The sequence below is a fragment of the Mesoplodon mirus genome (assembly GCF_964341445.2).
Source record: "Mesoplodon mirus genome assembly, chromosome: 8".
Classification (NCBI taxonomy): domain Eukaryota; kingdom Metazoa; phylum Chordata; class Mammalia; order Artiodactyla; family Ziphiidae; genus Mesoplodon; species Mesoplodon mirus.
In genome coordinates this window covers 75,809,532-75,834,110 of record NC_138984.1, presented here as the reverse complement: position 1 = coordinate 75,834,110, position 24,579 = coordinate 75,809,532, and the positions used below count along the sequence as shown (strand labels likewise).

At 40.6% G+C, this 24,579-nt stretch overlaps 1 protein-coding gene across 11 annotated transcripts in view; it reads left to right on the top strand.

Moving 5' to 3' along the window:
• Positions 1 to 23,822, top strand: part of RBMS1 (RNA binding motif single stranded interacting protein 1) — a 211,904-nt gene extending 188,082 nt beyond the window's left edge. For 4 of the 11 annotated variants that reach the window (XM_082629969.1, XM_082629966.1, XM_082629971.1 and 1 more), the window contains exons 7-14: positions 9,219 to 9,334; positions 10,214 to 10,263; positions 10,390 to 10,483; positions 13,904 to 13,954; positions 17,269 to 17,379; positions 18,321 to 18,434; positions 19,841 to 19,925; positions 21,201 to 23,822. In XM_082629969.1, coding sequence (XP_082486095.1) covers positions 9,219 to 9,334; positions 10,214 to 10,263; positions 10,390 to 10,483; positions 13,904 to 13,954; positions 17,269 to 17,379; positions 18,321 to 18,434; positions 19,841 to 19,918 — 614 coding nt within the window. In that variant the 3' untranslated portion in view covers positions 19,919 to 19,925; positions 21,201 to 23,822. Of the gene's footprint in view, positions 1 to 9,218; positions 9,335 to 10,213; positions 10,264 to 10,389; positions 10,484 to 12,963; positions 13,835 to 13,903; positions 13,955 to 17,268; positions 17,380 to 18,320; positions 18,435 to 19,840; positions 19,926 to 21,200 lie in introns of those variants that run through there. The other 7 variants (XM_082629973.1, XM_082629972.1, XM_082629975.1 and 4 more) reach the window with 5 other exon arrangements.
• The last annotated feature ends 757 nt before the right edge of the window (positions 23,823 to 24,579 follow it).

Sequence of the window (24,579 nt, the reverse complement as noted above, 5' to 3'; positions counted from 1 at the left end):
ATTTTTCACATAGAGCTCATCACAAGAATCGTGGCTCTTTTGATGACCTTTTTGGATAGCTTTTGCCTTTAAGTGAGGTTGAGCTACTTTTTGGCAGTAGTTTGAAACGTACAATGCGGGATTGGGAAGCATGCTATTCCAGTGAACCCAGCCTTTCCCCAGAACAAGTCTCCAGTGGACTCGAGAACCCACAACGGAATTTGAAACCATTTTCAACTTCTCCGGATTGTTTTTTTTACACACAATACAAGAACTATCTTTGACTACCTGTCTGTTTATTAGATGCTGCTATCTCCCTTCCAATTACCTGAATGGCTGCTGGCACATGGGTTTCCCCGTGGAATGCATATGATTATTTTCAGTAGAACCAGATGAAAAACAAAAATATTGTCAGGCAAGGGTAAACGGAATGGGCCTCCACTTTAGTGTTTAAATAATGTAGGCTCATTGCTAGGCAGACATAACATTTCATAAATACAGTCAGAGGATGGTTTATTTAATGATGCAAGTTGTTTAGCTGGCATAAGCAGAATTATCCAGGATGGTTTGTGTCAGAGTACTCCGATTCTTTCACGACTGGTGATTTGTCTGTGACACTGGAGCCAAGTATAGGAAAGAAACCTACATTAGACACAGTCCCCAAAAGACACTTTCTTTTGAGAACTAAAAAGAAAACGCATCGCGTGAACAGTGCGATGAACAGTAAACTGAACATAAACTCATCGCGTGACACTCTTAAGAAAGTCTCTAGATGGCAAAGCAGAGAGGTCAGCTGTGCACATGAGTTGTCACTTCTCAGATGCCACCCATCCATCTGCCAACACACTCTTTTCATACCAGGGTGATGTGGCTGGGTTCCCCCATGCCTGGCATACCCCACCCTGGCCTGGGGCTTGGTACATAATGTAGTATATGTTTAGAGTTTCATAAAGATCCACTGTACCACATCACAATTTTTTATACAATCTGCTTTCTGAAATCACTTTTTAAAAATCTTGTGCTTTTGTGTCTGATGTTACCACATTTTCAAAAAGGCTTTATCTTATGGCAGATTCTTCAAGTGTACATTATAGTTTGTGTTAAAAAAAAAAAAATGTTGGGCTTCTCTGGTGGAGCAGTGGTTGAGAGTCCGCCTGCCGATGCAGGGGACACGGGTTCGTGCCCCGGTTCGGGAAGATCCCACATGCCGCGGAGCGGCTGGTCCCGTGAGCCATGGCCGCTGGGCCTGCGCGTCCGGAGCCTGTGCTCCGCAACGGGAGAGGCCACAACAGTGAGAGGCCCGCGTACCGCAAAAAAAAAAAAAAAAAAAAAAAAAAAAAGTTGCTCAGAAGGCCATTCCTTCTGTCCTTCCCCCCACTCAGTTCTCATTTTTCCCTGAAAATGTTGAAATATTGTCCTTTGTTTGGATTTACCTTGATTTCGAGTGCTAGCTGGTTTGCAGTAAGTCAGATTTGCTTGGAAGGACCCCAACAAGGATAAAAGAGGCAATGACTTCTTCGTGAGACAATCTAGGTGAATTCCACAGAGGTTTAAAATAAGTACGTCCCATTTGCTTGACAAAAATTCCATTATGGAGAAATAGGATGGTGGTGGTTTCCCGCACAGTGAACATTAGAAACGAGATGGGTAGAACTGGTGTCCAAATTAGGAGACATGCCCAAGGCAAAAACACTGTCACTCATGGCCATGATTCAGGGATTTGTCTGAAAAATATTCTTCCAGTACCTTCCTGGAAGAGAGTACAGTCTCCAAGAAGACTAATGCACATGGCATGTTAGCTGGAACTCTCCTAGGGCTGCTTGCCCTGCATCCGTTGTTTCTGCCTCTGTGGGAGACACGCACGACACACACACCCCATGGACAAAGACCACGTGTATATTCAGTGCTGCAGGAAGCAGTATGGTCACATCTTTCTTTCTGGACCTCTCCATGACATGAATGGAGTCTGCCCTCGTGTGCTAAGGGCAGAGAATTTTTAAAGAAAAGAAAGAAGTGTCTTTTCACTGGATATGTGAGCGCCTTTGAGATGCCCAGTAGTGTGCGGGCATCATTCTGCCACATCGCCCAAAGCTTTGCCTGTGTCGTGGAGGAGCTCCGTCGTGTCGTGAAGCGCATATGTGACTGCTGGCCTACTCCATCCAAAGACCTCAGCTTGTTTTACATCTACTTTCTGTGTTACTTTGACTTTTCAGACTGGGTACATGCCCAGCAGGGCTTGAAAACCGCTCTTATATTCTGGAACGTTCTGTGTATAGGTAAAATTATTAGGGCCTTGTCCTATGCCAGGAGGCAGAAAAGGTAATGTTTAGGGGAAAAGTTACAAACCTAGTAAAAAGCCTGGAAATCTTTCAAGGGTTTTTATTGCCCGTTTCATTTCCCGAACGTTTGGCTTAAGCATTATTAACTCTGTTAAAAACAGAAACGTTTGGCAACTCTAGGACAAAAGAAATACTTGAAAACATGTGGAATGTTCCTGGTACCTTTAAGACAATGTGATCATACCTTTGGGATCGTGATGTGTTCATGTCTCTCTCACCCAGTATGTACAGTAGAACAGAGTCTGAATGCATGTATTGTTGAGATGTTCCCTCCAAGAGCTGGAATCTTATGAGTAAATCATTGCCATGAAAGCACAAGTGCTGGAACCATCCTGGGAGGCCAGTGGGGTGAGGGCTGTCTTGCAGATCCAAAACTCCAACTCATTCTCTACCAAGGAGGGAAGTCTGGTTTTTAAAAAGTGACAAGGGACTTCAACTAGAAGTGTGCCATTGTTTGTTTTTGCTGAAGATCCTTTGAGTGCCGTGCCAGGCTTAGGAGGAGGCTACCTTCAGGCAGCTGTTACCACCATGGATCACACCCAGCCTACAGCAGGCCCCCTCCAATCAGTTTTACCCCTTTCCACTATCAGGTTCTGCCAGAGAGGAACAATAAATAGTGGAGTAAGATTTTATAAAAGCATAAGGATCTTGGGTGGAAGATGTAGGTGTTACTATGAAAACAGTTTTCTAAAAGGCATTTGCCAGTAACTTCATCCTTAACTACAGCTTGAACATTTCTTTATTCTATGTGAAGCCAAGGCAGCAACTATAGCCAGCTCTTAAATCTCACAGAATCAAATTCCAGGGAAAACAGGCCAGTCCCTAAAAATGCTTATAACTTCTGAACCAGAAGTTCCTCTCCCGAGAATTTATCTTGATAAGTCAAAGGTAAGAGGAGGGGCCGTAGCTCAAAATTTGAACTCCTCCTGTTGTCATAGTGATAAAATAATAGTAACTAATATTCACTGAACTGTTCTCTTCACTTTATACATGTTTATGTATGTTAATTGTAACAGTCTTTTGTACAATCTTAAGTACTCTTATTATCCCCATTTCACAGATTATGAAACCAGAGACGTGCCTGGAGTCACTAGCTAGTAAATGGCAAAACCAAATTTCAAACCCAGAGAGACTAATCTAGAGCCAGTATTCTAACCACCATAGAATCTGACCACCAATATTGCATGGGCACTGGAATCAAAGAGATAAAAAAGATAACACACACAGATGTTCATACAGTGTTACAAGACCAAAGAAACTATACATGATCCCTTTTCAAACAGAACATTATGTAACCATTAAAGAAAAGAAAAAATTCTATAACAAGGTAGAGAAAGGTCCACAATGTAAATGGTAGAAGAAAAGGCCCTATCATTGCAAAAATGAAAAATATAGACTTAAAAGAGTAGTAAATATAGAATATTAAAATATTTATGTTGGAGTGATGGGGAAGTATTGCGTTTTTGTTTTCTATTTAACCTGGCTTGAATGTTGTTTAACCATTATTTTACTGATAAGTAAAGCTGAGTGGGAGATGGAACTACTCTATCAGGGTCAGGAAAGGAGGAGAGATAGAACCTAACAGAGCAGGCGCGGGAGGGTAGGCATCTGCAGAGAGAAGCCGGAGCTCTGCCCTGTGGTAAGAGGACCGCAGGGTTTGGTTAGAAACAAATAGGGAGCTGAAACAGGAAATGATGTCGTGCACACAAAGAAGGGATAGTATTTATTGGATCCTTAGGTTGAAATTTTTAAAAGAGCCCTGGATAGTTTCTTGCATGTCCTTAGTTGAGGGGTCTTGAAAATAGCCAACAGTTTCAGAAAGAAAGCTAATTACGGTTGCTGAGTGGACTACTTTTCTACAACTGATAGAAAAGCTTCTATCAAGGGCAGTTTATGTCTTAGAGACTGTTGATTGGGATAAAATACTGCATAGCTAGAAAAATGGGAGTTTGGGAGTAGCAGTTCCTCCAGCTGTTAGAACTTGGTGAGGAAAAGTTTCACTTTGTTACAAATACAAAGAACTCATAGTCCTCTGAGCGGTTGGATTAGATAAGTGAGGAGGATGTCTGGGAGGCCTAACCATGAACTACAGTGCTTAGTCAAAGCAGGCATTCTAGAAGTGATGCTTCATGAGGGTGTCCAGGGAAGACAGTTGAGCGCAAATTACTGTAGAGTTTGAGCTTCAGAAGATGGGTAGGGACACGACTTGGTAGAGATGTGCAGTGAGGCATCGTGGGCATCACCCCTATGGCTCACAGTCCCTTAGGAGGGACTGTTAGTGCCACGTCAGGCATTGGTAAAAGATTATCCCTGTCGAGGGCACATTGGAGAATCCAGTAATGCAGTTACCTTAGATGGCTCTTAAGAGATGCCCCTCCAAAATATCAGATCAGTGCTTGCACGTGGCACTGCCTACTGAAGGCTCTACCACAGTAGTTAAGCTTCTGGAGGTACATGTTCTTGTTGGTTCTGATGAAAAAGAAAATAACTTCTCTGTCTTGGCTAGTAAGGACGAGAATCTGACCTGAGAGATTTCACAAGACATCTGAGGCACACCCTTTACAAACCCCAAAGATCCTGATTCATTACAGGAAATTCAGCATAGAATACTTTGCATATTTGGCAGAATCAATCAATAAGGGATAATTTTATGAAACATTATATCACAAATTTTTTTTTTTTTTGAGGTACGCGGGCCTCTCACTGTTGTGGCCTCTCCCGTTGTGGAGCACGGGCTCCGGACGCGCAGGCTCAGCGGCCATGGCTCACGGGCCCAGCCGCTCCGCGGCATGTGGGATCTTCCCGGACCGGGGCACGAACCCGTGTCCCCTGCATCGGCAGGCGGACTCTCAACCACTGCGCCACCAGGGAAGCCCATATCACAAATGTTTTTGTTAGAACTCTTTGCAATTATTGTTTTGGCTCAATAAGGTGAAGAGTTACTAATCTAGAAAATTACCATATAGAGGATATAGGTTGACGGTTAGAAACTAATTTTTTTTTTTAAGGTTAATATACCCAAACTTACCTGTTGATCACAGTCATATTACTAGTATTCAGGGCACGTCCTTTTCTGCGTGTCAGGCCTCCTCAATACCTCCCTTCTACAAAGAACAATCAAGGAGGCCACCTGAAGGATCTGTTCTGTAGAAAAAGCTGACATCACATAGCATCTCCCAGTCTTTAACCTGGAACCCTGGATATTAGGCTCCAAATGCAAACTAGAGACTTCCCTGGTCGAGTAAGCTGCAGCATATGCCAGTCGAATAAGGAGCTCTCATTTTGTAACAATCTTGCGCTCACTTAAAATAAGTGGGCCATGACACAGATCTGGGTATGTAAGTTTGGTTTTCGATTCAAAAATCTAACTGAAGTCCTCTGACTCTTGCGCAATCTAATGGTAACATAAATGTCTTAAAGAAATCTTCACATAGTTGCTTTCCTGGCACACATGATACAATCTTTGTAATAAATAGGTTATCAAGAATGCTTAGGAATAAGCTGTGTCTCATGTCATCCAAGTTCAAGGAGCGGCAGCTGTAAAAGAAATATAGCTGTTCCTGTGTCAGAAGTGTTCCACTTCTGCCGGCATTCTTATTAAAAACAAACATTTCAGTAAACAGTGCTCTGACCCATAAATGGCAAAATGGCCTTATAAGATTGGGATGCTCTCGTCCCCATCAGACTGCAAGAACTATGAAGTAAGACCCTGTTTTATTCACCACTGTATCCCTAGCTCTTCACACTATATCTGGCACATAGTAGGCACTCAGTAAAACTTTCAACTGCTAAAGAGACCAGAGAAAACTGTAATAGAGGGAAGAAGCTGTTAGAATTTTATATTGCGTCACACACACGGAATACTGGGGTATTCCTGTTCCCCAGAAGCAAGGAACCAACATCTAAAAACTGTGTCATTTCTACTGGTTATAATTCTTTAAAATAAGAAATTAATTTTCCTAAGATACGGGATACTTGCTAGTAGTCAAACTGTTGTAACTACTTACCTTTTTGGTTTTAGAGGAAGGAAAATATCTTAATGACAGCACAAAATCATGTAGCAAATGTAATTCATTTTTGAAAGATTCAACTACATTCTGTTCCATTTGTTTCATTTTAAATGATATATTTGCAAACATGTCATCGCTCACTTTATGTTTACCTCCTCATTACACCGTTTTTAGCAGGCTTGATTGTTGCCTGAAATTGCTTTTTCTTTGACGGAGCTTAGTGTAGATGAATGAAAATGTGTTGGAAGCACCTTCCCACAGGTAGGGAAGGCCTGTTTGGCCTCTCAGCAAATGTGCAGCCCTGGCACTCGCCAGGGATGGCTACCCAGCTGCTTCCATTCATGCCTGCCTGGGCAGCCCCGATGAACTTCCAGAATGAGTCCGACCTGGTCACCTTCTTTCTCTGCTAATAGAGGAAAATGGTGCATTTGCATCACTTGCTGTGCCAAGTAAACTTTTTTTAATTTGAATTTCAGTCTAGGCGCTCGTCTTTATAATGCCTCTAGATAGAAGCAGTTCCCCAAAGTGAAGCCCCACAAAGTGTCAGCACCACAGAGTTTAATCTCTCTCTCTTGTTCCACAAGGTTATGGGGAGGTAGATTCCTAAAACCTCAAGACATCATTGGAGAAAACATTTGATGCCATAAGGACCTTTCTAGGTCGGTGGAGAGTGAGATCTTGTTTCCAAGTTCTCAGTTTGTCCTTAGAAGTCAAGGATGAGGCATCCCCGGCCATGGCAGACAGGCATTCTCCTTCCTTCCACTTGAATGCTGTCTTCTCTCGGCCTTCATTTCCATCTGGCCCTGAACAGCCCACTTGTAGAATTAAAAGCATCTTCAGGGGTTAGAAGGCTCTCTTGTTTCACTGCATCCATTTACTTTACCTTCTGTGATTGTTAGTGAAGGTGGAAATATCCAAAAGTCAGTATCTTTTTTTTGAAAAGACAGAGAATGTAGTTTAGGAATGTAGTATTTGGCCCCTGGCCATCTTCCTTCACACCCGGTTTGCCTTAAATGGAAGAATGGAAGTTCCTTGTTCTGGAAATTGGCGGGTGGGGGAGGTGGAGGAGTCAGAAGGGAAGCCCGGGGCATCTCACCAGACACATGACACTTTTGCTCTCACCTCCTGGCACCCGTAATACTACAGCTGCCATTCAGAGAGCTCACATGCCAGCCTGTCCCTCTGGAGCGGTTCACACCAGGGAGAGGAAAAAGGAGTGCCAAACCGTGGCCCCGACAGCCTCGAGGAGGAATTGCAGTTGGGTTTTGGGTGCATTTTGTGTTTCGGCAGAGGAGTATTGAGAGGCACTGTTGCTCCCACCCTGTCATTAGCGGGTGGGTAATAGTGCTATAAAATAAGAGGTGAATTAGGATAATAAGAGGCAAAGGAGAAAGGAATAAATTTTCCACAAGTAATATTTTTCTCTTCATGGTTATTGAACTTTGAAACAGAACTTGAAAGTAGTAATCATGGTTCCACGGTAGACAAAGGACAGAATGTGAGAGCCAGACAGGAAGGTGTGATTGTCTTTATTACATTAACTAGAAACATACGGAAACAAGCACAGCTTTGAGGAATACACTGTTATTTTCATTCAAGAAAATTTTTTTTAAAAAAGGAAAAGTCATGGGTGGCCTACTATGTCATCGCCTTTTTTTTTCTTTTCTTTTTTTAACTAATTAATATGTAGCCCTGGTAAGAGAGTCTGTGCATCTTATACGTCTTTTGCTTTTCTTTGCTAGTTTCTTGGGATCATTTTTTTGAGGTAGATGCATAGTAAAGCAACACCAAGTGGGATGATTAAAGGCCCAGAAAAACCTTTAGGGTGGGCAGGTGTTTTCAGCTGTCTCACAACAGCTGTCTTCCATGTTGTATCCCCAAAATAAACAAATAAGACCTATTTGTATTCATTCATTGATTCAGCCAAGATGTAGAAAGCGCCTGCAACGTGCGAGACACTTACTTGGGCACTGGGAATAACAGGGATGAACAGAAGTCACAGCTCCCACGGAGCTTCCACTCTAGAGGGGAAACAGACACCAAACAAATAGCCACACTCACAAAGTGTGATAAATGCTCTGAATAAAAATACAGTGTGAGCAGTATAAAGGGGGGCTTGTTTTCTACTGGAGAAAGTGAAGACTGCTCCGAGGAATCGTAATGGAAAGCTATGGGAGCATTTTTAAGTGGCGGAGGGGAGGGTGACTCAATCCTGTTCACATTTGAAGATGTACTGAAATGGAATTAAAGAGGGCCCAGAGTGAAAAGAAGAGTATCTAAACCTAAAGAAGTACAGAAGTGAATCCAAAAATGCCTTTGCTTCCTCGAAATAGCTCTTGAAATGTTTTATTACACTCTGGTTTGAACATCATAACTAATATATTTTCTGTATAGTATTTTTCACCAGTGGATCATCTCCTAAGGGTCTGAGTAAACTTTTGCCTTGGAGTATTCTATCCATTCCCTTAGAGCACCAGCACTGCTCCTATTAAAAAAGAAATTCAGGGACTTCCTGGTGGCACAGTGGTTAAGAATCCGCCTGCCAATGCAGGGGACATAGGTTCGAGCCCTTGGTCCGGGAAGATCCCACCTGCCGCAGAGCAACTAAGCCCGTGCGCCACAACTACTGAGCCCGCGTGCCCTGGCGCCTGTGCTCTGCAACAAGAGAAGCCACTGCAATGAGAAGCCTGTGCACCGCGGCGAACAGTAGCCCCGCTCACCACAAGTAGAGAAAGCCTGCACACGGCAACGAAGACCCAACGCAGCCAAAAATAAATAAACAAACACACACACATGTATATTTAAAAAAAACAAAAGAAATTCAATTACGTTTTGTCACTCGTGCACACGTAAAATTTTGGTTTCCTGTTATTTTTCCCTGTTTATTCAGCTCCTACAGAACCTTTATTGTGTAAGTTTGCGGATGGAGGACAGAAGAAGAGACAGAACCCAAACAAGTACATCCCTAATGGACGACCGTGGCATAGAGAAGGAGAGGTGAGACTTGTAAGTCCTCTCTTGAAACTTCCGTGGGGGTGTATGATCATGAAAGCTACGTGAATGGTTACACAAGCAGCATCTTGACTTGGCCTCCACACTTCTAGAATAGGTGCCAGGATTAAAACTTTATAATCCAGATAATGTCACATAAAACTCTTCCCGGTGGATACCGTGCTAAGAGTGGTGATTCTCCCAATGGACACATAGATGATGGAAGCAGCTGTGTTTACCAGTTAGCTACATAAAAAGTAAAAGAGCATTTTAAATTGCTGTAAGAAATGCACGAGTGGTTTTTTCCTCTAATGTCACGGTTTCTTAGGTTTACATTTTAAATTATTCAGAAATTACTTGAAATATTATTAAAATAAACAGTATATTTGTCATTGAGGATTTTTTGCCTAATAATAATGGTCTTTAGGAAAAAAAGAACTCAATTTCTTAATTAAAATGTTGGCCCATCATTCCCCCATATTTATCGTAAATGGATTGTTCTTTTGCTTTTGTTTTTTTACGGAACATACTGGTTCAAGAATGTCTAGGGAAGTGCCGTCCAGTAGAAATGTTCTAGAATCTGTACTGTCCAATGATGATCACTAGCCACTTAAGGCTATTTATTTGAGCACTTGGAATGTAGCTTGTATGGTAGAGGGACTCAACTTTTCATTTAATTTTAAATAGCTGCCGGTGACTAACAGCTACCATATGGGACAGTGCCGATCTACAGCTTAATTCTCGTGTTGAGTTTATAATTACATTTGTCTAACGGAAGCTCTCAATTTTATCAAATACTACTAAACTATTACTGTTTTATGTTGCCATGACTCTGAGAAATGGAATTTTTAATTTGTGCCTTTGCAGATGAATGTTTCTTTTCCTTTCCCATAGGCTGGAATGACACTTACTTATGACCCAACCACGGCTGCTATACAGAACGGGTATGTCATTAAGATAAATACATAATGGCTAGAGGGAAAATGTGAAAGTGGAAAATATTAGATGTTTGTTCCGTGAATGATTCTATTTAAAGGATTACTTAATAAAGGCTTTTGTGTTTGTTCTAGATTTTATCCTTCACCATACAGTATTGCTACCAACCGAATGATCACTCAAACTTCTATTACACCCTATATTGCGTCTCCTGTATCTGCCTACCAGGTTTGTACCTTCAGGATACATCACAAGTACGACAACTTGCCGACCTTGAATCACTGCTACATTTTTATGTGTCTTAAAATTTTGAACATCTATAGTGAAATTTTAAGTCAAATGTTATGCAGCTTGGATACCCAATTTAGAATCAGCTGCTTTTTATGTGACAGAGTGATTTACTTTTATGTTTAGGAGAATGTGCAACGAGGGGAAATGGTTGTCAGTTGTCACTCCTTGAAACCATGGCATTTTAGAATTGGGATGAACCCAAATACTTCCTCCACAACAGGCCCTGCTGCTGGACACCATGTGTCCCAGAAGTTGAAACGGAAAGAGAATTGCCGTTAGGTAAAATACAGACTAGGTGTGCACCCTTGCCTTTGTTAATTTGTCAGCAGGAACCAACAAAAGAGCAAGTAAACATGTTAATAATAAAGATGTGTCTCTGTTAGGTAATGTGAAATGAGCAATGCACTGAGATTTGAGGCCAAAAAAGAGAGGTGACTCCCTGTTTATGTTATTTTGTGAAGAGGCTTTACCCTAAACTCCCAACTTAGAACCAAGATCTCATTAAGCACCTTATTGTAATGTTGATTTGGTTTTATTGCAGGGGTAGCTCCTATTCTCCATGAACCCCATGGTGGTGCACATGTACTTGTCCTCCCGTATCAGAGTGCCTCTCACAGGGTTGCCTCCTTGGCCTAGACAGGGGCACTCTAACGGAGTCAGTTACAGACATGGGAATACACTTTTGTTGACTGTTGAGATCCTGTGTGACTAACTAAACTAAACTTCTGTGTATTCTTGTTTTTAAAATAATTGAGTCAGTTATTGGAGCCCTGGTTTCTGGGGGTAGGGGACGACAGTAATAACTGTGTTATTTCACTTCTGTAAGCCTCAGTTTCCTCATCTTTAAAATGGGGATAATAATAGTTTCTATCTCATAGGCTTATGATAAGCACTAAATGAGATTATCTATGTAAAGAGCTCACCACAGTACCTGGCATATCATTAGCACTCAGTAAATGTTAGCTATGATTATTATTATCATCCTTTACATCCAAGATTAACTGGCTGGTAAGAGTACATCCATTCTGCTTTTTTAAAATAATGGATTGGTCAATGTAAGCAATATCATAAAGGTGGTTCTGTCAAAAAGCATAAAAGTAGCTCTGGATAACAAAGAGAAGAGATTAAATGCACTAAAACTGGAGTTGTAAAGTAGCATTCACAGCCTCCCTCAGCTTCTAGGTTCTTTTCACTTCCTTTCTTTGAGTCGTCACTCATTTTCTTTTATCTCTCTGGGTTGTTAAGTTACTGGTGCTTCAGTCTGCTAGGCATAGCACTCACTCATTTAATGCCTTTTTAATGATTTTGAACTTAAGATTTCTATGTTTTCCTTTCCTGTATGAGATTCAATGAGATCTGCTCTAGTGCATTTTCCCTAATTAACAATTCCTATATCTGATGTTGAAAAGTAGTCTTCTTTCTTAACTATCTGAACTTGGAAACCTCTTTATGTATACCACTAAAAATAGGGACAAGTAATCTTATTCTCAGACAAATGAAAGATTGTGTATATTAATTTGAATGTATGCAGCTATAGATATTTACAGCTATGAATGCTTCTCCTCACCACCTTTTTTTCTCTCTTTAGTATAAAAGCAGTGAGCATTTTGGCCACAGAATTATTTCATAGAATAGAAAAAAATTAGGAGACCAGGGTTGTTAATAGATTTGGTAGACTTAACTGGAAACAGCATTTCATTACAAAGGTCTGATTTCTTCTCCTGGGCAATCTGTGTTTCCCTAAGATACATGTGGAAATTCATTCCAATTGCCTGGCACTCAGTGCCATTACCTTTTAGACTGATTCTTAACCCTATAAGTTCAGGAACCCAATGGGGTCAGCAAATGGGCTTTAAGTGGTCTGTGATTCTCTTAAATTGTTTTCAGAATGTTGCTTGTATGTGTGCAGTCAGTTGGGGGGAAAAGGTCTATTTCCTTCATCAGGTTTTCAAAAGGATTCATGATCCAAAAGAGGATAAAGAACCAGTGATAAAGAGTTCACAGAACATAGATTATTATTCCCATTTTATAGTTAGGGAAAATCGAGGAATAGAAATTGACAGCAGCATATTTGTTGCTTAAGAAAGAAAATTGTATTAGATGTCATGGCTTCCTAACCCCATAATGATAGAAGCTATTAGATTATTAGGACCACTGGAATTATACCCAAAGTGGGTGCATCTGGCCCAAATTGGGGTCTATAACGGGAGCTGCTCGCCTCCCCGTGATTTATTCAGTGAAGGCCTTGCACTCCTGTTGGAGCAAGCCTTTCTCTGCTAAACCACTATATGCTCATACAATTGGATTTGAGAAATTGGCATCTGCAAGAAACCACCAATATCCCGTTGGGGAAAGGCTGCAGTCCAGATAACTGAAATGTTAACAAGGCAGAAGCACTTAACTTTGGTCTGCCTTAGGTGGCAAAGGAAACCAGAGAAAACAAGTATCGGGGCTCTGCTATCAAGGTAAATCATAATACATTCTTCCCCCATGACTCTTCCCCATATCCTCTCTGTAGAACCTCTGAAGTTAACAGTAGCGGATGAGATACAGGAGGGGTTTGTTCTCAAGAATTAGAGGCAAACTTATTTTGAAATCACAGAGTCTCAGGAAAGCTCTGGGCATCAAGAAACGGGCTGATAGTCTTTCTCTGGGGTGGCAGAGACTACACATGCTTTCTTTCCTGCCACAGAACCTGACTCTCACGTCTTACTTCTCGATCCAGAGGGTCTACTGTATAGATGCCCTTTTGACTGTAGATGTCAGGATCTAGTTACTGATGTTTAATTTCCTAAATCTGGATTTCAGATTTTTATGTTTTACACTAACTAGAAATTGTTGACTGCCAGACAAGATTTCTGAAATTTAATGTCCTGGGTATAAAAAGGGGGTTGAATTTGATTATTCTTTTTAAGTAAGCACATACTTTAAGGATTAGTTTCTAATAAGATGTGCTGGAATTAATTCTCATTCCTCTGTATTCCTAAAGCACCTACGTTCATATCTTGATTGTAATACTTCTCACTATTTCTTTGAGGAGTTTACTTGTTTATCTCCCTTGCTTAGACAGTAAACTTCTTGAGGGTGGGACCTATGTCTTCCTTTTTCTCTTTGGTGCTTGATACTCAGTAAATACTTTTTGAGTGGGCAAATGGAACTTGGTTTTAAATAATCATTTCATCCTATTCAGGGTGACCAGTTTGTCAAGAACTCTAACTGCCTTAATCTTTTTAATCATTGATAGTATTGTTTCCTTATTTTCCTTCTGTAGATCTTAACATGATTAAAAGAGCTCTAGAGAAATAGGTAGCACTCTAATGGAAATCAACGTTTCTTCCAAAATCCTTCCTTTTCCAGGTGCAAAGCCCTTCTTGGATGCAACCGCAACCGTATATCCTACAGCACCCCGTAAGTTTTTCATCTTCATGGCTTTGTAGTTTATAAGTAAGCTATGTATACATTAAAAACCATTCTCTGGGTTTAAACCATTTGCCCAAAGATGGTGTAGGATTTGGGAGATTTTAAATATCAAATATGAGAATGAGTTCATTATAAAACTTTCACTCACCTTGTCTTAAATCGGTGGTTGACCTTAAGTCAAATTCGCAATCCATGAGAATTTAAACGTAGGAGATTGTTCCATTGAATTTTTAAATTTTAAAGTTTTTAAATTGCTAAATTTTTAACCATACTTAGGATGAAATAGCTCTCATTTTTTACATTCTGTTTAATGCAAATATAAAGTGTTCAAAATTGACCTAGAGTTTTTCATTAGTGTTAGCCTCTCCATGGAAATTATAAAAAAACTAAAGTAGTAACACTGACTTTGGTGAATAACAAAGGTGATTTCTTTAGTGACACGACCATGTGTTGTACTTATGTATATATTACATTTTTTTAAATTAAGTGAGTTACACTTCACCTTATTAGGTAGTATAGTTAATGTATTTTTCAGAGATACATAAAATCCAGTTTGTGGAATTAAAACATGGGTTTAAAAGTTGAAAAATAAAGGTGGAGAACAAAATCACAAAAAAGACTGAGAATGCCTAATGTAATAATCTAGATGCTTGCCATGAGGCGGCCACAAATTTGGCCTAAGCTTTCTAGTAACCAGTGCAAAATGGGAATCTTAATAAGCAATACAGTTCACAGTACTTATAAAACGGATCAGTTGCTTAGGAAAAGCACACTGTTCTTGGCCTTAAAATGAGATAGGAATTTCTCTCAAGACAACTTCCTAAAGAGGACACTATGCAGTGTTAGACCAGGCATGTGAAACAGCAGAACAGGGACACATTCTGAACAGGAAGTTGCTGAGATGACTTTGAAGAAGCAGACAAAACATGTTTAGTTGATGACACAGGAGAAGAGCTCTCTGATGATATATGTATGTGTGTTGTGTGTCTGTATAAACATACACACGTGTGTTTCTACACACACAAATCTGCACACGTACACCCACACAAACACCTATGGCAATCTGCATCCTGGTACTCTGTGCTGTCCTATTGGGGAATGCTGGAAATCAGCTCACTTTCATCTGGGGGCTTCCTAGTACAGTCGCTCCTACAGATGAATGAGGAAGAGAAGCAGGAAGCTCCTTCTGTATATTCCGGGCTTTTGAGTCATTTCCATGTTACCACACACTTTTTGATGATGCACATTAGAAATTTTAAAGGAAAAAATTTCTTATGAAATATATTAATAACAAACTACTTCTGACATGAATCTATATCCTTTGTCGGGGGAGGAAGGGGTCAACTGTTAGAGACAGAGGCAGGCACATCTCTGAGTTGAACAACTTTGAGACAGTAGTGGTGTGTGCAGAAGGCTCCTACCTAAGGAGTCATTCCTTCTCCCCACCCAGATTTAGACTGCCTGCAACCAGCATTAACGCATCTGCACACCAAGCTTTGCCCTCAATTGTGTATCAATTTATCAGTAAATAACAGTGTATCTAAGGGATGAGTCAGATACAGTGATACCAAAAACCTAACATTAATATTTGTAGGGTGTATCAGAATAATTGCATCCTCAGGTAATCGGGTGATAGCAAAAGTGAGAGGAATGCTCTAATCCATAAGAATATTACAATTGGATAAATTAGAGAAAATGCAAAAATCCAGAAATAGAACTAATTGAATTTCATACACAATTAATGTACCATTAAGTAATCATTTAAAAATGATGATAATGACAGCAAGGCAGTAAGGTAAATATTTATAATGGAATGTTAAGTGAAAAAGCAAAACCCAGGGGCTTCCCTGGTGGCGCAGTGCTTAAGAATCCGCCTGCCAATGCAGGGGACACGGGTTCGAGCCCTGGTCCGGGAAGATCCCACATACCACGGAGCAACTAAGCCCGTGAGCCACAACTGCTGAGCCCATATGCCACAACTACTGAAGCCCATGCGCCTAGAGCCTGTGCTCCGCAGCAAGAGAAGCCACCACAGTGAGAAGCCCACGCACTGCAACAAAGAGTAGCCCCGGCTTGCTGCAACTAGAGGAAGTCTGAGCACAGCAACAAAGACCCAATGCAGCCAAAAATAAATACATTAACTAATTAATTAAAAAAGAAAAAAAAAAATCCGCCTGCCAGTGCACGGGTTCAGGCCCTGGTCCGGGAAGATCCCACATGCCACAGAGCAACTAAGCCCATGCACCACAACTACTGAGCCTGCGCTCTACAGCCTGCAAGCCACAACTACTGAGCCCACATGCCAAAACTACTGAAGCCCGAGTGCCTAGAGCCCGTGCTCTACAAGGGAAGCCACTGCAATGAGAAACCTGTGCACCACAATAGAAGAGTAGCCCCCACTCGCCACAAGTAGAGAAAGCCCATGTGCAGCAACGAAGACGCAACAAAGACCCAACGCAACCAGAAATAAATAAATTTAATAAATTAATGAATAAAAGCAAAACCCAGGATATGAAATAGTTCATGTGCCCTGGCTGCAACTCTGTAAAAACATGCAGAGGCCAGAATCTGGACAGTGCTACCCTGACTATGCTAACAGCTGTGTATTAGAGGCAGGCTGGGTTATACGGGTGGTTTTTTTCACCCCTCCTCTCTGTTTTTAACTATATTTAATTTTATTTTTGATGACCAGAATTTTTTCAAATGAAATCAAAGATTCTAAAATTGGATTATTAATCATATCTGAATCTGCTTCCCTCCCCTGGCACCAAATTGCAGTTGAAAGTTCTGAGAAACACTGAGTGAATGAAGAACGTGATCTTGGTCCTAGCAGCCTGACCTTGAATCAAATGACTATTTTTTTTAACATTTTTGAACGAAACACTGTATTTATAATATTCAATATAGTATATTGTTTTGTGGCTACATGAAACATCAACTGTCATTTACTTTAAAAAAAAAAAATTAAGCATTTTGTAACCTTGGCCAGCCAAAAGTAGTTTGCGTTTCCTGTCACACCCCACAGTTCTCCTGTGGACTAGCTTGCTTTACAGTTAAGTGAAAGTAAAGGGAGAGGTATTTAATAGAAGGATTTCTGTGAAGTGGGTGCTCTTTTAAAAAGTCTCAGGAAGCACAATCTAGACCATTTATAAGAAATCATGACACCATTTGCAAGTTTGAGGGGAGGTTATTTTAGCTTCATGTTCCTCAGTAAACTAAGGCATTTCCTTTGCAAAAGGTGGTTCCAGAATCTGCACTCCCTCCCTCAATTTGTCTCACTTCCTCTGTCTCCGACTCCCCAGGGTGCCGTGTTAACTCCCTCAATGGAGCACACCATGTCACTACAGCCCGCATCTATGATCAGCCCTCTGGCCCAGCAGATGAGTCATCTGTCACTAGGCAGCACCGGAACAGTAGGTGGCAAATTAATATCATGTGTCTCAGCAAACAGAGGAGGGTAAATTAATGCAGCCTGTGTCTTCCTTATCAATTATAGACTCTGTAATGTCAGAGATTATGTCTGATCCCCTCTCTCCTCCCACATTGCCTTTCACATAGTAAGTACTCAGATATTTCTTGATTAATTGATGAACTAAAAGTCTGTCCTCTGGCTATCTATCTATCTCTCCTTTATCAGAATCTAGCATCCATACAAGACCACTTCTAGCCCTAATTACTAGTATCGTTCAGTCACACTGGCAGACCTGGTCTCATGAAGCAAAAGATGAAGGTGATTCATGGTAGTCAAGGCAGGGAATTTTTACTCACTTATTTCTTCTTGTATGGATTTTGGGGGCACTGAATCACAATCTTAGTACTGACTTATTTCCTCCAAATCCAGGGACTCAGTTGGGAATTGGGGTTGAACTAATCCCAGATTCACTTCCAGGGTTGATATGTGTAGTGTTTAGATGGTCAGATGGCCAAAGGCTTTTAATTGAGACCATATCTATGGTAGCTTAAAAGAACAAAGGGTAGTATTTTCCTGGCTTACATTCACAGCCAACAGAAGCAGCTTGTAAAGGCTAAGCCAGGGCCACACACATCCAGTGAGAAATCTCTCCTGCCTTCAGAGAAGGATGACTGTCAGCATCAGGAAAGCAAGGGTCCATTTCCCATTTTTCAGTGACCTGCTAAAGATGTAATAAGGCATTTACTTCTTGGGTCTCCACCTATGGAAACAATTCTAGATACTGGTTCAGGGGGCTGCTGGAAACTCATGAGGTCCTTTGAGGGAGAGACCTTCTCGAATAAAATAGCACGTTAGTGATGCTGAATTACCGAGGACGAGAAACTGTAGTGACCGTCACCCATGGCTCGTCGTTGGCCATGCTGACTGTATTCTTCTTTTCAGTACATGCCTGCCACATCAGCTGTGCAGGGGGCCTACTTGCCACAGTATACACACGTGCAGACGCCGGCGGTTCCTGTGGAGGTTGGTATAGACTGTCCAGTGGCCGTTCTGGCAGTGAGTAATTTCAGAAATGGGTTAAATAGAACTCAAAAAAGAATCAATCGAAAGTCAAACATTTGCATAAAGAATCGAGTTGAGTGCTCGCTTCGGCAGCACGTATACTAAAATTGGAACGATACAGAGAAGATTAGCATGGCCCCTGCGCAAGGATGACATGCAAATTCGTGAAGCGTTCCATATTTAAAAAAAAAAAAAAAAAGAATCGAGTTGAGAGGGAGTCTATGCCTAGAGTTGTTTTCAACTATGAAATATTCTCTGCATACAAGTTAGTAAACAGCATCCAAGCCACACCCCCAAGACTCCCAGAAATACTGATATTTTCTAGGCTTGTAGCACATTTCATACCCCTTCAAGGCTCTATCTTGTCTCCTGTAAAGCGACGCTTACAGGCAAATTAAGATAAATCTGGAATTTGCAATACTAGTAACAAAGATTATATCAGTAATAATAATTACAGAAATTAACTTGTTATTAAGATACTTGAAAAAAAATGTTTCAGAACTGTAACAGAGATGAGGAACACACCATACCTGTTTTTATAGAGACTTAGTAGAGCTAAATAACTCTTAGTTCTTGTTATGGAAAATACTGTTATGATATTGATATGGAAGAAGTCTGACATTTGGATTCAAGTTGGGCAGAAAGTATAGTGTTCTCCTGCAAAGTACCCTTGAAATTCCAAGGAAATTCATCAACCCAGTCGATCCCCCCTGCTAGGCAGATCCCATAGGTTCCAATTCCAGAAACAACCCTAGGACTGTGGCTGGATTACAGGGGAGGTGGGATGTGTTTTGTTTTGTTTGCTTCTAAATGATTTAAATTTGTACAGTTATTGATAGCCACAGTTACCAGAACCCCTTATCTACAATGCTAGAACAAACAAATCTGAAACGAAAAATTTTCCTTGTAACTACTTTAGCAAAAAACCTGACCTGTGACAGAACCCAAGCTGAACTGATGTAAGACAAGATCTTTACCCCATTTACACTGCATGTTCATACCTTTCAGCACAGACCTATTAATGTGTTTGATTATGAGGTACAGCCCTAGACCTCACTGGGTATAGTCTCTGATGTACAGCATATGCATACCATGTTTCCGATTCTAAAATCTGAAAATACTGAATTCCAAGTCACATCTGGCCCCCAAAGGGTAAGAGATTTGTTTGGTAAATTGCAGCTTGATATGAAGAGGCAACTCATAAAAGTTAAAGGAGGTTCTTTGGGTCTATCAGACATTTTAACTTCTTAGGGAAATAATTAACTTTGAAGGTTCTATATGACATTAAGAAAATCACTTTTAAGGAGTGCTTGTTTTTAAGATGTGGGACTCAGTCCAACCTGGGTAACAGAGTTTGGATTTCTTTGCTCACGTGTCTCATCTGTTCTGCTTTGTTGTAGGAGGCGAGTGGTCAGCAGCAGGTGGCTGTAGAGACGTCTAATGACCATTCTCCATATACCTTTCAACCCAATAAGTAACTGTGAGGTATGAGAGAAAGGTCTCCATCACTATAGGGCTCAAGTCAAGGAGAGTCTATGATTCTTGTATCAAAATTGTACTTTAAAGAACTCAGGTCTGGGGCCTCCCTGGTGGCGCAGTGGTTGAGAGTCCGCCTGCCGATGCAGGGGATGCGGGTTCGTGCCCCGGTCTGGGAGGATCCCATATGCCGCGGAGCGGCTGGGCCCGTGAGCCATGGCCGCTGGGCCTGCGCGTCCGGAGCCTGTGCTCCGCAACGGGAGAGGCCACAACAGTGAGAGGCCCGCATACCGCAAAAAGAAAAAAAAAAAAAAAAAAAAAAAAAGAACTCAGGTCTGGTCACACTGCTTCAGTCATGGCCAGGGAATCCAATGTTACTGAAATGTTAAAAGCAGTGATTTTGGGCTTCCCTGGTGGCGCAGTGGTTGAGAGTCCGCCTGCCGATGCAGGGGACACGGGTTCGTGCCCCGGTCCGGGAAGATGCCACATGCCGCGGAGTGGCTGGGCCCGTGAGCCATGGCCAGTGGGCCTGCGCGTCCGTAGCCTGTGCTCCGCAACGGGAGAGGCCACAACAGTGAGAGGCCCACGTACCGCAAAAAAAAAAACAAAAAAAAAAAACAGTAATTTTGTGGATTTGTAGATAAGTATTCTGTCCAAAAAGAACAGTGCCTTATATTGAAGTCAAATGTATATTTACACTCTCTTCCTTCCTACCCACCCCCCGCCAAAAGATTGGTAACATAATCAGACAATGCCATGTACCATATTTGTCCTACAATACATTTATATATATATTTTATATATATATATATATATTATATGTAATATATATATTATTTTAATGCTCACAAACTAAAGGAAATATAGCATAAGATTTTGCTTAATCTAGCATTGCAAGATTAGCAGTATCTTGACTATGAATCTAATATGACTATCCTTAGATTGAGAGATTGCTTAGATTGAGAGATTGCTCTCCCAGTTCCCACTTGGACCACGGATCTCAAAACTAGTCACTCTGCCATGCAGATTGCAGTAAAACAGCTGTGTGGAACCTAGAACACCTGGGTTTCTGGATTGCTCTGGTGAAGTATGTTGCAGGTCCCAGGTTTGAAAGGTGGACTCGGGGCATAAAAAGTGACCTCAGTTCCAGAGTTTGCATTTACTGGCCTACCACCAGCGATGAGCAGATCCTTTCTCAAACACATATCTTTAAAACAAGAAAGAGATGACATATCTCTGGTATATTACACCAAATGTACAAAAGCATTTTTTTTTCTCTTCCAGATGTACAGAAGGGTGTGCTTAAATGAAGAAGGTTGTGAAGGCTGAACAATCATGGATTTTTCTGATCAATTGTGCTTTAGGAAATTATTGACAGTTTTGCACAGGTTCTTGAAAACGTTATTTATAATGAAATCAACTAAAACTATTTTTGCTATAAGTTCTATAAGGTGCATAAAACCCTTAAATTCATCTAGTAGCTGTTCCCCTGAACAGGTTTATTTTAGTAAAAAAAAAAAAAAAAAAAAAAAAAAAAACCAACAAAATACAAAAAGATTTTTATCAAATGTTATGATGCAAAAAAAGAAAAAAAAAAGGAAAAAGAAAAAAAAAGAAAAAGAAAACTTCAATTCTCTGGGTATGCACAAAGACCATGAAGACTTACCCAAGTGCATGACCGGACTCTTGTGGTTTTGTTCATTTTGTGTTTCGTTTGTGTTTTTTTCAGCTGTATGAAATGGGCTTTCTGATGTTTAAATAGTCCAACTTCACCCCTGGTGTTCTGTGCTTGCAGTGTGTGTTGCCGCCAGTGTCTCTTTTCTTAGCTTTCCGTTTTCCTTTCCACGTAGTGTGAAGTGTCTTATCCTTTTCTATGAATTCCAATTTGCCTTAACTCTTTTGATGCTGTAGCTGTTTCAGTAAAAGTTAGTTCAAACTAATGATGTAGAATGCTTTGACCAAATGGGCTGGTCTATTATGCCTTGTAAAACAGCAGCATAGGGCTTTTAAAAGGTAGTCAATAAAAGTTGCTGAAATTTTGGCTTTTTTAAATATGTAGTAGGTGTTTTTAATGATTTTTCACATAATGTGTAAGGTAGTGAAATGCAAGAAGGGAAAACTGTTTTGTGTGAAACACATTTTCTGACTGGGGAACTTTTAATAGGGTAAATTGTTTGTAAGGCTGTACGCCAAGAGTTTCCTCTGATAGTTTGACTGATTTAGGATATCTGCTGTATGATGCAATGTAAAGTCTTTTTTGCCTTTTTTCAGGAAAAAAAAAACAACTAACTTGATGTTCTAGATTTAGTGTAGGTAGCGTAGGGGCAGGGGGTGGGGGGAGGGGAGGGAGTCACCGAATGTTTTGTCCTTCCTTTATACTAACGATAGTGCTTTAGAATGAGAATGACGCCTGAGATCTGGCAAACCGAAAAAAACCACAAATGTTGCTATTGCAACGAAATGGCAAAAGCTAAAAGTAAGGATTTATCTTCAAACATAAGCTGAGATATGAATAGAAGCAAAACGATTGGCTACTAGCTCTCTCTATCACGTAAATTTGAGAAACAAAAATTACTTGGCACTTTTAAAGGTAACTTCACCAAAGACCGAAGAGCCAGTAACCAGTAGCTCCAGCTTGTCTCAGCATCACATACTTCTGTGCTCTTTATTTTTGCCGGACCAGTTTGCGGTTAGGAGAATGTGCCTTTTTTGTACCTTTGGGTTTAGGTTTTATAATTTTAATTGATGTATGGACACACACAAACAAAAAAGCATGAAGGAAGATTGGATCCAAGCAGTGCCACACTTTACATCATCACTACAAGTGTTAAGTGTAAAGAAAAACCAATTTTGAAACTATGAAATTCCTGATTCATAAATACACAGTTATTTCTACTTCAGTACATATAAGATAATTCACTGTCATTAAAGCTCTTTTACTAAGACAATTGCATACGTTTGAAAAGCAATGGTAAATTAAGTTGTCTTCCAAAACTGTGTACTTGTCTGGTCAACTGTGTGTGATCAGTTATCTACCTCAGAGTCTATTTTCTTTTGTGCTGGGACAGGTTGCTGGCCCTCCCTGTTTCCACAGACCAAATCCTTCCTAGCTCAGGAGCTAGGCCTAAGCAGTTATTTCTTTCGAGTATTTTTTAGTTCTTAAAATTTATGCTTGTGTTTGATTATAGATGTCAGTGATATTTCATAGTTTCAAAAGTCCTTGCTGCTCTGAGAAGTGTAGATTCTAGTGAAAATTACATAGTCATAAGAGAAGTGTGTTTTTGTTTTTGTTTTTGTTTCCTTTTTTAAAGTTGTGGTATTATTGGTTCTATGCTCCCTGGAATATTACTGCTTTGTGAAAGTCCAGACCGAACGCAGCACCCTCTTTGTACCTAGTACATTATAAACCTGGGTCTCTCACTACTTGATATTTTTGCATTAGTTAAGACAGAAATTTGATAACTCAGTTAGAGGGGAGGGGAAATCTGCTGCTAGAAATGTCTGAACTAAGTGCCATACTCGTCTGGGTAAGATTTGGGAAACATAACCTCTGTACATAAAAAAAGAAAAAAAAATCAGTTAAACATCACATAGTAGACAGCCATTAAATTATAAAAAAAATTAATTTATGAAGAAAGACCTTTTGTACAGATTGAAAAAAAAAGATTTTCATAGAGATATCTATATGATCAAGAGAGTTAATTTTTTATTTTTGTTTTACTAGTGCCACAAACTTGCCAGTGGTAACTTATTTGTCCGGTTCAAGATAACTCTGTAGTTTTCTTTCCTAGGACTTGTTGTTAAACGCCAAAAAGACATTTTTGAACTGTACATTTGATCAGATTGTTAGCTTTTTCTGTTTTATTTCTTTTGAGAACCTTTGAATAAAAAACATCTGAAATTTTATTTTTCCTGTCAATTTTTTTTAGATTAGATTCAATGTATATCAGAATTTCATTTCATTTCTGATCTCTTCTTTCAGCTCAGTGGATTGGTTTGAAACTGAGTTGAAAATTATCTTCAGATTCAATATGTACTCGAAGTATGTTTCCTTCAAAAGAACTGGAAAAAACCTTGCCACCCTGTTGTGTTTAGTTATTTCAGTTCATGTACAGGGACAAGCATTTGCTCACCATGTTTCCTCTCAGCAAAGTCCACCTTTGGTCTGTTCGTAAACACCAAGGAGCCAGGCCCCTCTCCTTCCTCCTTCCTTACTGCTGCCTTTTGACTGTGGCACTGTCATTGCCCAGCAAGGAGGAGCGAATAAAAGCAGTGTCCCCATCTCTGGTAAACAAGCCCACGGGTAAGGATTTCAGGGTGATCTTATCCCTGCCTTGATGCCTCGGGCCTCCTTTAGTGACTTTGTTTGGCTGTTCCCAGTAGGAGGCTCTGGTGCAGCATTCATGGGGCAGAGACCACAGCTCTCTTTCCCACACTGACATGCTTTATGGGAGGCTCTTAGTACAAGAAATGGACTCTTACCCAAGGTAGATGAAATGTTTCAGTGTAGTTGTAAAGGTTTCTTTTTCTGCTGCCCATTGGCTCTGTCCTGATGCAAGGAGTGGGCGAGAAGAATATCCATAGCCTCCATTTCTGTATGCCTCCCCCACAGTGTGGACGATGGGATATGTGAATTAGATACATGGGGTTTAGAGCATGTACC